This window comes from Naegleria gruberi, assembly GCF_000004985.1.
Source record: "Naegleria gruberi genomic scaffold NAEGRscaffold_30, whole genome shotgun sequence".
NCBI classification, from domain to species: domain Eukaryota; phylum Heterolobosea; class Eutetramitea; order Acrasida; family Naegleriidae; genus Naegleria; species Naegleria gruberi.
Window position 1 is genome coordinate 27,906 of NW_003163297.1, and position 11,185 is coordinate 39,090.

The 11,185-nt window shown below is 32.7% G+C and overlaps 5 protein-coding genes across 5 annotated transcripts; 4 read left to right on the forward strand and 1 right to left on the reverse strand.

Annotated features, from left to right (window-relative positions):
* Positions 1-113: 113 nt before the first annotated feature.
* On the forward strand, positions 114-641 carry NAEGRDRAFT_68657 (uncharacterized protein; the record flags this gene model as incomplete). Its single annotated transcript, XM_002675950.1, has 1 exon — positions 114-641. The coding sequence occupies one exon, from the start codon at positions 114-116 to the stop codon at positions 639-641; it is 528 nt and encodes a 175-aa protein (XP_002675996.1).
* Positions 642-1,750: 1,109 nt separating this feature from the next.
* Positions 1,751-2,868, reverse strand: NAEGRDRAFT_34402 (uncharacterized protein; the record flags this gene model as incomplete). Its single annotated transcript, XM_002676045.1, has 3 exons — positions 1,751-1,997; positions 2,069-2,254; positions 2,318-2,868. 3 exons carry the CDS (start codon positions 2,866-2,868, stop codon positions 1,751-1,753), a joined length of 984 nt encoding a protein of 327 aa, XP_002676091.1.
* Positions 2,869-3,695: 827 nt separating this feature from the next.
* On the forward strand, positions 3,696-4,580 carry NAEGRDRAFT_68659 (uncharacterized protein; the record flags this gene model as incomplete). Its single annotated transcript, XM_002675951.1, has 1 exon — positions 3,696-4,580. One exon carries the CDS (start codon positions 3,696-3,698, stop codon positions 4,578-4,580), a length of 885 nt encoding a protein of 294 aa, XP_002675997.1.
* A 2,682-nt stretch (positions 4,581-7,262) lies between these two features.
* NAEGRDRAFT_4919 (uncharacterized protein) lies at positions 7,263-7,571 on the forward strand (the record flags this gene model as incomplete). The annotated part of the gene is made up of 1 exon (XM_002675952.1): positions 7,263-7,571. A coding segment is annotated over one exon (309 nt), but the record flags the coding sequence as incomplete, so codon positions are not given.
* A 2,813-nt stretch (positions 7,572-10,384) lies between these two features.
* NAEGRDRAFT_68661 (uncharacterized protein) lies at positions 10,385-10,876 on the forward strand (the record flags this gene model as incomplete). Its single annotated transcript, XM_002675953.1, has 1 exon — positions 10,385-10,876. The coding sequence occupies one exon, from the start codon at positions 10,385-10,387 to the stop codon at positions 10,874-10,876; it is 492 nt and encodes a 163-aa protein (XP_002675999.1).
* Between the last annotated feature and the right edge of the window lie 309 nt (positions 10,877-11,185).

The window sequence follows — 11,185 nt, forward strand, 5'->3', positions numbered from 1 at the left end:
ATTCAAGAATAGTTGTATTTCTCCATTCAAAAACAAGAAAGCATTTGTCATTTACCAACTTGAATGTGAAACTGAATTGACAACTAAATTTAGAAAATAAAACATTTAAAAAAATGTCATCATCAACCAAGCAATTTGCTAACTGTTGTTGTTGTAAAAAACGAGGAAATAGATTTGTTCCGAATAATGTGACAATTACTAACAAAACAGGGACACGTTTGTGTGATAGTCATTATCAAAAACTAAGAAGATTTATTATTGGTAAAATAGTAGAGGAGGATTTCAAAGTTGAATATTCGGCAGCCAACGGATTTTCACAACCAATAGGCATGGGAAAATGTAAACATGTGGATACAAGATCATGTGCTAATTGTAAAAGTGGTAATACTGTTTGTAAAGGAGTTGCTGTAGAAAAAGTATGGAATTTATTAAATCATGATGGAAAAGTTTTTGATAATCATAATGAAGTTGGAATTGTATCATTCAATGATGATGGAGTTTTTGTTTTCAAATCATTGGAGTGCGAAAATATTAAATTAAATAGGAATGGAGTTTGCACTGATTGTCATCAACTATATGAGAAATTACGACATTTGAAATACAAAAAAACAAACAATTCAGATGAAAATTTACTTTTGTAAAAAGATAAAATTGAGACTTTAAGTTTCTCAATTAAAATCTACTCTAACAAGATGAGATGAAAAAATAGATTCTCATTAGAGGAGAGATTATCCATCACAAGCTTGTAAAATTGGTGATTTCAGCTATTCAAGATGAAAAACTACAAAGATCTGAACCACAAACTTCCAAAAAAAGTGGAAGAACAACATTTAAAGATGAAATGTTAATTGAATACTTCAAAGTTGGAAATGTTTAGGATTGTTATTGTGTATTCTTTGATGTAATTGGATTAAACTTTATTGCTATTTTAAGTGTAAAAAAATTGTTTGCAATAACAACAATAGCCCAACGAGGTTTTCACATCTCACATTTATCATTCAACAAATTTAACCTTAAGAAAACATTAAATTACCATGTGCAGGAGATGTGGAAATGCAAAAATAACAATATTAATATTGATAAAAGCTTAATGGACGCAATAATGGAAAAAACACTCTCCCCCACTGAAGATACTTTGAAAATTACTCCTGCTTCATGGAATTTACTGCTCACACAATGTGCTGCAAATAATCAATGCATATTTTACCGATACTTAAAAAGATGACTGCACTTGGACATGCACCTTTCGACAATGTTCTTTCTATGATTCTAACATCATCTACTAATACCTGAAGAATTATTGGAAATCATTAAATTTATTGAAAAACAAAGCTTGATCAAATTAAATGTTCTTCACTATGGAGCCTTATTTAGTAAGCTATCATCAGCAAACGGAAATATTAAGGAGATTCTTGATTTATATAAGGTTTGCGTAGATTGTCATGAAGCAACCAAGTATTTCTAAAGTGAGGAATAGAAAAATAGGAAATACGTGATCAAAAAGTGTTCCTCGTATTTCATGATGGAAAATGTTCATGTGGAGACTTTTGACAATAGTTTGGGATTCATATGCAGTTGCAATTAATTCAAATACACAAATTCATTGTTCAATAAGATATAGTATTTTTGAGTACAAAATCAAATCTCAATGTTTAGTGTAATAATGTTGAGGTTACAAGTTGGTTGCTTTCTTTTGTTATCTTTTCAAAAAGTGAAGTAAATTGCTCCTTACTTTTACTGCTAATTTCATTTACAAATAATTTTTACACAATTCTAGAGATGATGCCCATAAACGATCTTGTAATTCTTCATCAACAGCAAATTGATTATCCTTATCCAATTTACAATCAGCATAATAGTGTCCTCCTTGTAATTCACTGGTAGGAGCAATTGAAAGATAGATCGAAGTTTGACTTCCTTGCCATGCTGACTTGGTTCCATACCACCAGAATGGATAGGATACAAGGAAATAGAGAGGATTCAATTCTCTCCAAAGTCTTTGTTAGTTAAATAATTATTCAATAATTCCCAAACTTTGTAAACCATGTCGAAACTTAGCCAAACTTACCTAGTACGAACAACACCAGGATGCAAAGAATAAGCAGTTGCAGTAGTATTTGGATCAGATCTAAATTCTCTTTCCAATTTACGTGTAAATACCATGTTACTGAACTTTGAACGTCCATATAATCTTTCAGTTTTAACTTCCTTACATTCATTATTCAAAGTGTTTAAATCAAATGAACAAAATCCACTTAGAACAGATTTCTTAGATGAAGTAACAGGAGTGGCTTCATCCTTAGTGAGAGGACCCCACTGTTCACCAGCTCTTGATGAAACACTAATAACACGTCCATTACTCTTCTTAATTAAATCAATCAATAATTTAGTTAATAAGAAATGGCCTAAATGGTTTGTACCAAATTGAAGTTCAACATTTTGCTTTGTAACACCATGAGGTGTCATCATAATACCAGCATTATTCAATAAAACATCCAATCTGTCATATTTTTCAATAAAATCAACACAGAATGACTTGACACTTGCTAAATCAGCCAAATCTAATTTCATAACTTGTACAGATCCAGTCTTGGATGTTTTTTGTTGATTTAAAATTTCTTGTTGTACTTGTTCACCTGAACTTAAACTTCTACAAGCCAAAATAACAGTAGCTCCCTTGGAATAGAACAAATTAGCAGCTTCATAACCAATACCAGCCACTGATGGTCCAGTAACTATAATTACTTTACCACTCAAGTTGGTATGTGAAAGTAATTCGGAAGAGACAGATCCTCCATTAAAAAAATGTTTACCTAAAGCAAGTAATCCTAAACCTGCAACTCCACATGTCAATGTAACTGGATCCATTATTTTGTGAAAAGATTTGAAAAGATGATGAGAACGTGGTGATGTTGAATTTTTTTTATTAAATTTTATTTTCTTGTGTAGGTATTTTCCTACAAGTGCGACAATGAGATTTTTCCATCAAGGAATGATTACTTCAATTATAAAGGTTTACAATTAAGATTTCATATTATTGGTTGAAGACTGTGAAATTGAAAAAGATTGAAAACGGTATTGCAATTCAGCATGTTGAGGATAACCTTATTTAATTAGTAAGGTGCATAAAATATAACTAAACAAGAACACAAGACTTTATATCGACATATGCGTATATATTTGGAGTAGCATGCTATTACAGCTATAAATCATGAATTGTAATGTTGTAGAGCTCTCATTGTGTAGATCACTTTAATGCCAACTGTTAACAATCAATGTTTAAAGTGTTATTGCAAAAACTCTGCTCATCATAAGTTGTGCATTGCTTGTCGCATCTGAATTACAGCTTTTTAACAAACTACATATTTGAATCTGACAATCTTTTCACAGAGGGCGCTTAGATCTATCAAAGAGACCAATCATTCTCCATATTTACTTTTAATGAAGCAAACATGCGAAGGTAATTTTTATTCTATCCATTTTCTGATGGGTGGAGGTGAGGGCATGCATTAACTGAAACAGTTGGGGTGGAGATTTTCTATTTTCAAAAGGTAGTGGATGGAGTGTTGTTTCTAGCTTCCTCAAATAAAAACAATATCAAGAAGAACACTCTAATAACAAATTTTGTTTTGCCTTATATAACAATTATATTGTGTAAATAAAAATCGAGAATAACATGATGACAGAAGAACAATATGAAAAAACTAAGCTTAAAGTCAATGAAACGAAACCAAGAAGAGGTTTTTGGTGAAAATAAGGAAGATGAAGAGGTAGCCTTTATAAATCGGAAAATGATCAGTAGGCATAGTAGTAATTTACATCATCACCATCACAATCATCATCGAAGCAAGAAAGAGCCACCACATAAGATAAATACCACAACAAATACAACAGTAACAGAAATAGATGACAATGAGGAGGGAGTTTCTTCAATTGGTGAATCACCAAGAGGAAGAAATACTCTGCAGCACAATGAAATGTCCTCCTCACACTACTCTAAAACCATATTTCCAAAGAGTTTACTTGATTCCTATGTTAAGGCAAGGCAGGTTAAAAAACAACAGCGAGAAGCGATCATACGAGCACAAACACCAAATCATGAAGCTGTTCAAAGGGAGAAGAGGTATGAAAGATATAAAAAAGAGAAGAAAGCAGGAGGAAATTATATTGCATCTGGTGATTTTAAACCAACAGATGTTTTACCATTCGATGATTTGAAACGGATAGTGGTTAAAAATCAAGAAATATTCAAAGAAACCACAGAGAGGGTACTCACACCCCAACCAACCTTAACCAGTGTAAATTCCAATAGATCCCTACTCAGTGTAAAATCAGATTCATTTAGAAGAAGTAGAACACCATCTCCTTCACTACATTCATCACAATCTGTAAAATACTTTAGAGACCAACCTTCAAGGTCTGATTCACGAATGAGTTTGGCTGATGTTGCTACTGTTTTTGAAAATTATTTATCGAGGACTTCATCATTTAGTACAGTAAGCAGTTCAAGTTCGAATAGTAACAGCCCAACAGGTTTAAAGAAAGGTGCATCATTTTCGAGAAGAATTGTCAATCAATGACAATTCTAATAAAATTGAATTTAATTTTTCTACATCATTGCTAAATATTTGTATTGAGGTTGTATTATATAAGGATAAGGGTTGAACAAGAGTTGTTGCTTGTCTCTTTCAAGAATGGTCGTAGTTTATCCGTTGAGGGTTCTAAAACTTCATCGAATGGAGTTGGTTACTTTTTAAATTTCCCTCCAATTTTCAAACCCGTAACGGATGGAGATTTGTAAAATCAAAAAAAAATAAAGCTATTGAATGGAGGAAACACAACAAACACCTCAGCCAGAAGAAGAATCACGAACACAATCATCAAATATTGAGGAAGAAATTTCAACATCAGTCAATGAAGTTGTAAATTCTCAACCATCTGATGAGGCCTCAACAGCACTTCAACAAACTGAAGAACATCAAGATATTTCCAGTAAGGAACAACATGATGATGTTGATCACCAAGAAAACAACAATGAGAAGCCTCAAGAAAATGATACCTTAGTAGTTGAAGAAAATCCAGAAAATCATATGGAAGAAGAATACACCAGTGTTGGTCATTCTGTCAAAACAACCAATGATGAGAAGGAGGCTATTAGTGAAGAGATTTTAGAAACAACAAATAACGAGTTAATATCTATTTCCCAAGCCTTGAATTACACTGCCGAAGGATTACATGAAAGTCATGAATACATTAACACTCTTACAGAACAAATTGAGGCAAAGAATAATGAAATCCAGAAAGTAATGGAGGTATTAGAGGAACACAAATCAATTATTACTCAAAAGGATGACGAAATCTCAACAATTACTCAAGAATCCGAAAATACTAAAAAGTTATTGGGGCAGACAACATCTCAGATGAATACAATTTCCGAGAATTTGGCCAATGCTTTGGAGGAACTTTTAGAATCAGATCTCAAGTTGAAGGGGATTACTAAGGAACTAACAGTCTCAAAGGAAGAAATTGAAAATTTGTCCAAAAGCATTTCAGAGAAAGAATCATTGATCGAAGAGCTCAACAATAATCTTGGTTCAGCAAAGGCAGAATTGGAAGCATCTAAGGAAGATGTTTCTTTAAAGAGTGCTATTATTGAACAATTAACTAGTGAGATTAATGTTGGAAAGGAAGCAATTCAAAAATTAGAAGACAATGTCAATGAAAAGAGTCAAGAGGTTGATTCTTTAAGGTTGATTATTGAAGAAAAAGCTTCACTTAATGAACTATTGAAACAACAAGTCGATGAAACAAAACAATCTCTTGAAGAAACTTTGAATAATTTAACAAAAGCAAAGGAAGAAATAGAAAGCGTAGAAAATTCTCTTAAGGAAACAACTCAAAAGTTAGAAGAAACAAATACGCAACTCACATCATTGTCAAGCCAAGTTGAGCAAGACAAAGATGAGTTAAAACAGATTAGTGAAGAGCTTGAAACTGTGAAAGAAAACTGTAGTCAAAAATCAGCTGAACTGGAGAAGACCATTTCAGAACTGAAAGAAACATCTGACAATTTGGAGGATCAAAAGAAAGTGCTTGAAGAAAAAACTCAAGAATTAACTTCCACAACAGAAGAGCTCTCTAAAACGAAATCATTATTGGAAAGCACTACCACTGAATTCAACGAAAAATTAAAAATTGCTTCCGATAGTTTGCAAATAACTACCCAAGAACTCGAAGAAACCAAAGGAAAATTAGAACAAACCCAACAACAATTGGATAAAATGAGCTCTGAATTGGAAATTAAGACACAGGATCTTTCTCAGGCAATTGAAACTTTAGATCTCACAAATATCGAATTAAGTGAACTCAAAGAAACCATGTCAAATACTACCATTGAACTTGATAAAACGAAGGAGATTTTAAAGTCCACAAACGAAGAACTTTTGGCAACAAAAGAATCCCTTGAAACAACCAGTGAAGAATTGTCTACAACTAAAGACACGCTTGCAACAACAACCGAGGAGTTTTCTTTTACAATGGAACAATTAGATAATACTAAAAAAGAACTCTCTGAAACAACCACCAAATTAGAGGAAACATCTGCTGAATTGGTTTCTATTAAGGAGGATCTTTCCGACACAAGACAAAAGCTTGAATCTACTTGCGGTTTATTGTCTGAAACTCAAACCAAATTAGAAGAATCTAACAAAAATCTTGAAGATGCAAACTGTACAATCAAAACTACTGAAGATGAATTATCTAGTGTTAAGGGTGAACTTGAATCCACAGCAAAAAATCTGGTTGACACCAAGCAAGAGCTTTCAGAAACTATTTCTGACTTGCAACAGACAAAAGAGAGTTTGTCAGAAACTAAGGAAACACTTGCAAGCACTGAGGATAACCTGCACAAAATAGAGGACGAGTTATCTCAATCAAGAACAACTTTATCAGAGACATCAGAAGAACTTATTGAGACAAAAAATAGGTTGACTGCCACCTTGGATGAGCTTTCCACTACCAAAGAAGACCTTAGAAACACAGAAAAAGATCTTTCCCAAAGAACAAGCGATTTGGGAATGACTTCAATGGAATTAATAAGCACAAAGGAAGAGCTTACAGAAACAAAACAAACACTCTCTCAAACTTCTGAAAATTTAGAAACTACAAAAACAACATTGGAAGAAACATCTTCCGATCTTGAGAAAACAAAAGAAGAACTTGCAAAGAAAACTGAAAATCTGGAAGACACTACCAAAAATCTAGAGAGTACAAAAAGAACATTGGAGGAAACTTGCAAAGAACTTGAAGCAACAAACAACACACTTCTTAGTACTAGTGAAGAGCTAACTACAACAAAGACTGACCTCGAAAACACAAGGCAAACCCTAGTTGAGACATGCTCTAACTTGGAAAACACTAAAGCAAAACTTCAAGATACTGAAATTACACTCACCGAAACAATCAATGTTCTTAATTCAACAAAGCAAGAGTTAGATAGTACAAACGAAGAACTCTCAAATACCAAGAATTCTTTGAAAGCCACTGAGCTTGAATTGAGTGATACAAAGGAAAATCTTTCTAAAACTGGTGAAGAACTTGTTCAAACTAAATTAACTCTTTCCTCAACTTCTGATGAATTAAGCAACACGAAACAAGCTTTATCTGCAACTACGGAAGATCTCAACAGTACAAGAGACGTTCTGAAAAGTACTGAGAATGAGCTTTCTCAAAGAACAAGCGATTTGGGAATGACATCTATGGAATTAATAAGCACAAAGGAAGAGCTTACAGAGACAAAACAAACACTCTCTCAAACCCGCGATACATTAAGATCCACTCAACAGTATTTAGAAGATACTAACACTTCACTGAACTCTGCAAATGAAACCATACGAATTACAACAAAAGAACTTGAGAAAACTCAATCCGAACTCGATTTGACAAAGAAAAATCTTGACGTCACAACAACAGAATTACAAGACACAAAGGAGGCATTTACCACAACCAAGTCAGATTTAGAGTCAAAACTTTCAGAAACCACTAACCAATTGAATAATACAACTGCCACTCTGAACGAAACTCAAACAACTCTTACTCTAACTCAACAAACTCTTTCGTCAATCGAATCAGATTTAAATGGTACTAGAGAAACCCTAAACAAAACAAAGAATAATTTAGATGGCATGACTGACTCTTACGAATCAACTTTATCTGCTCTCAATCATACAAAACAAGTCTTACAAGAAACTGAAGAAAAGCTATCCGAAACTTGTAAAACTCTTGATGAACGAGTATATGAATTGAGTACTACTTCACAGATTCTTAAAAATACAAGAGACCTTCTTCAAAACACTGAAGAAAAGTTGAAGAGTAAAACTGAGGAATGGGAACTTTTGTTGGTGGTAAGATCTGAATTGGAGAAGGAACTTGAAGAAATGACCAACAAAAACACCAAAAATGAAGAAGAAATCAAAGAGTTACTCCACATCAAATCTGATCTCACTGCTGAACGAAATAAGTTGATTGAGAATCTCAACCAAACTACCTCTAATCTGAAGCAAACAGAACACACTCTTGAAGAAACAACTCAAAAACTTAACATCACTGAAAATGTTCTTCAAGAAACCTCTATCACCCTTAAAGCAACAACAGAGGATCTGAATTGTAAAAATGAAAGATTGGAGCAAGCAGAAAATTCTTTGGAGAGTTTGAGACAAAAATATGACACCTCTGTTAAAGAGTTGAAGGCAGCTCACATTACCATAGATCAAGCAAATGTTTTGGTATTGGAACAACAAGAATCCCTCGCAGAAAGGCAGAGAAGCATTGATAAACTTGAGAATACAGTTGTTGAGCTTAATAAGATCATTAGTGAAAGGGATGAAACCATAAAACAAAGAGATTCAACAATTAAGAGCCTTGAACAAGTCGTTGCAGAAAAAATAGGAATAATCAACGATAGAGATCAAGAAATAAGTGAAAGAATCGACAACCACAACCAATTGTTCGCCGAGAAAACTAATCTTGATAGTGAAATAGCAAACTTGAAGTCTGAATATCAAAAACTGGATGAAATTTGTAATTTTAAGAAAGAACAGCTTATCAAATCCCAAGTTATCATTACTAGTTGGATTGAAGAGAATAATGTCAAAGCCAAAACTATCGCACAACTTTACGAAATAGTCAATAAGAAGGATTCAGAGATTGAAAATCTTTTCACTTCGGGCAATAAGATCATGGAAGGACTTAGTCTAGAAATTAAACAACTTGAAATCAAATTACAAGAAGCAAACACTAATATACAATCATTAACTGATAAGGATAATGAAAATATGGATCAAATTCGTCAACTTTGGGAAAAGATTAAAGACAGAGACAATATAATCGAGGAGCAAACAAGAGAAAGCATTAGAGTTGAGGAAGAAAAGAGATCCTCAGATGGTAAATTCAGAAAAGAGATTGAAAGACTCACAATGGTTGAAATGGATCTTGAATATGCTGTAAAGGAACGTGAAGATTCTTTGTTTGATATCAAGAAAGAAAATGAAAATCTTACACAACAACACATTGCCATCGATTTAGAAAACAAACAACTCAAACAACAATTCCAAATCAAACAAAAGAAAATTGAAGAGCTTAACCTTAAATTGGTTATGGAACAAAAAAGAAATGAAAGAAATGAGAAGGCCAAGTCAAGCTTTGTTAGAAATATAAGAGATAGAACTCTTGGTGCAACAACAGATGTAGATCAAAAGAATTTGTTGGTCATTCAAGATCTTGGAAAGAAGTATGACGACCTCGCTCAAAAATATGAATTGCTTGTTACTGAAAGAAATGATTTAAAGAAATTGTGTAAATCTTTACAATATGCACTTGACAAGAAAGATGGTGAAGATGGCAAGAGAATTCAAACATTAGAAAGCAAGTTGCAACAAGAACAAACAGAAAAGAATATCTTCAGAAACGAAAAGAAGGAAATTGAAAAAAAGATGGAAACCATTTCAACAGAAAATAAGCAACTCAATTTGAACATGAATAGACTTCACAATACCACCACTCAAATGTTGAGAAAACAAGAAAAGATTACAACTTATTTGGACAACAATAACGAAGTAGTTTCTTCGTTTGCACTTTCACCAAGAGTTAAACCAACAACAAATATTCCATCAAATGTAGGAGCCAATTCTTTAGTTAGTCCAAGAAACTTAACTGGTGTCTCTAAACCATCAACACCAAGAATTGCTTCAACCAGATCAACCAAATAATAATAAAATTAAATACAAAAAAAATGGGCAAACGAAAGGATAGATCGGAAAAGAAGGAAAAATCAAAAAAGAAAAAGTATGAATATGAAGAGGATTCAAATGTATTACCTCTTGATACAATGTTTGCAACATTAATTAAAAATTATCCAAAAGATGTAAATAACTTCCGAGATTTATTACAAAATTTAGATGATGGATATTATGTTGATATTTCGGAATTAGAGGATCGTTCAGTTAAAAATATACTCACTGATATGTTTAAAGAACATTTTAATTTAAAACGTGATAAAGAAACTAGAGAATATAAGAAAAGATCATCACAAAAGGATGAATCATTGGTAAAGATATTCGAAGATTTTACAGAAAATTATAAGCCCGAAACAACTCAACCAAAATCTTTATTGGAAGCACATACACAAAAATTTAATAGTAGTCAACCAGAAGTGGAAAGGAGAAATTTAGAAAGCAGAGGATATATGACTTGGAATAGAGATCGTGATATGGAAAATCCTTGTTTAGCAGTAGATAAGAAAAGATTAATGGATACTGTTAATAATGCAGCAAAATTCTCTCAAAAGTTCAATTCTACGACAGAATACAAATTTATGTAGATTATTTCTTTTCACGTTTTTCCCTTTTGATTGTATCTGCTAACATATTTGCTATTTCAGATAATCTCTTATTTAACATTCCACTATTGGACGTTCCACCTAATATTGGAATAGAATAGGAAAATTGAACAGAGCTTTCTTTTGATTTTTTTAGTAATACATCCGAAGGAGCATTCAAAATTGGATCATAAAATAGTGGTGGAAGATTATCATCATCAACTGTTGTTGCTTTCTTTGATGTTTTAGGCTTTGATCCCTTTGTTTTTTTCCTATTATTAAATCTTTCTATANAAATCATCCAATCCTAAA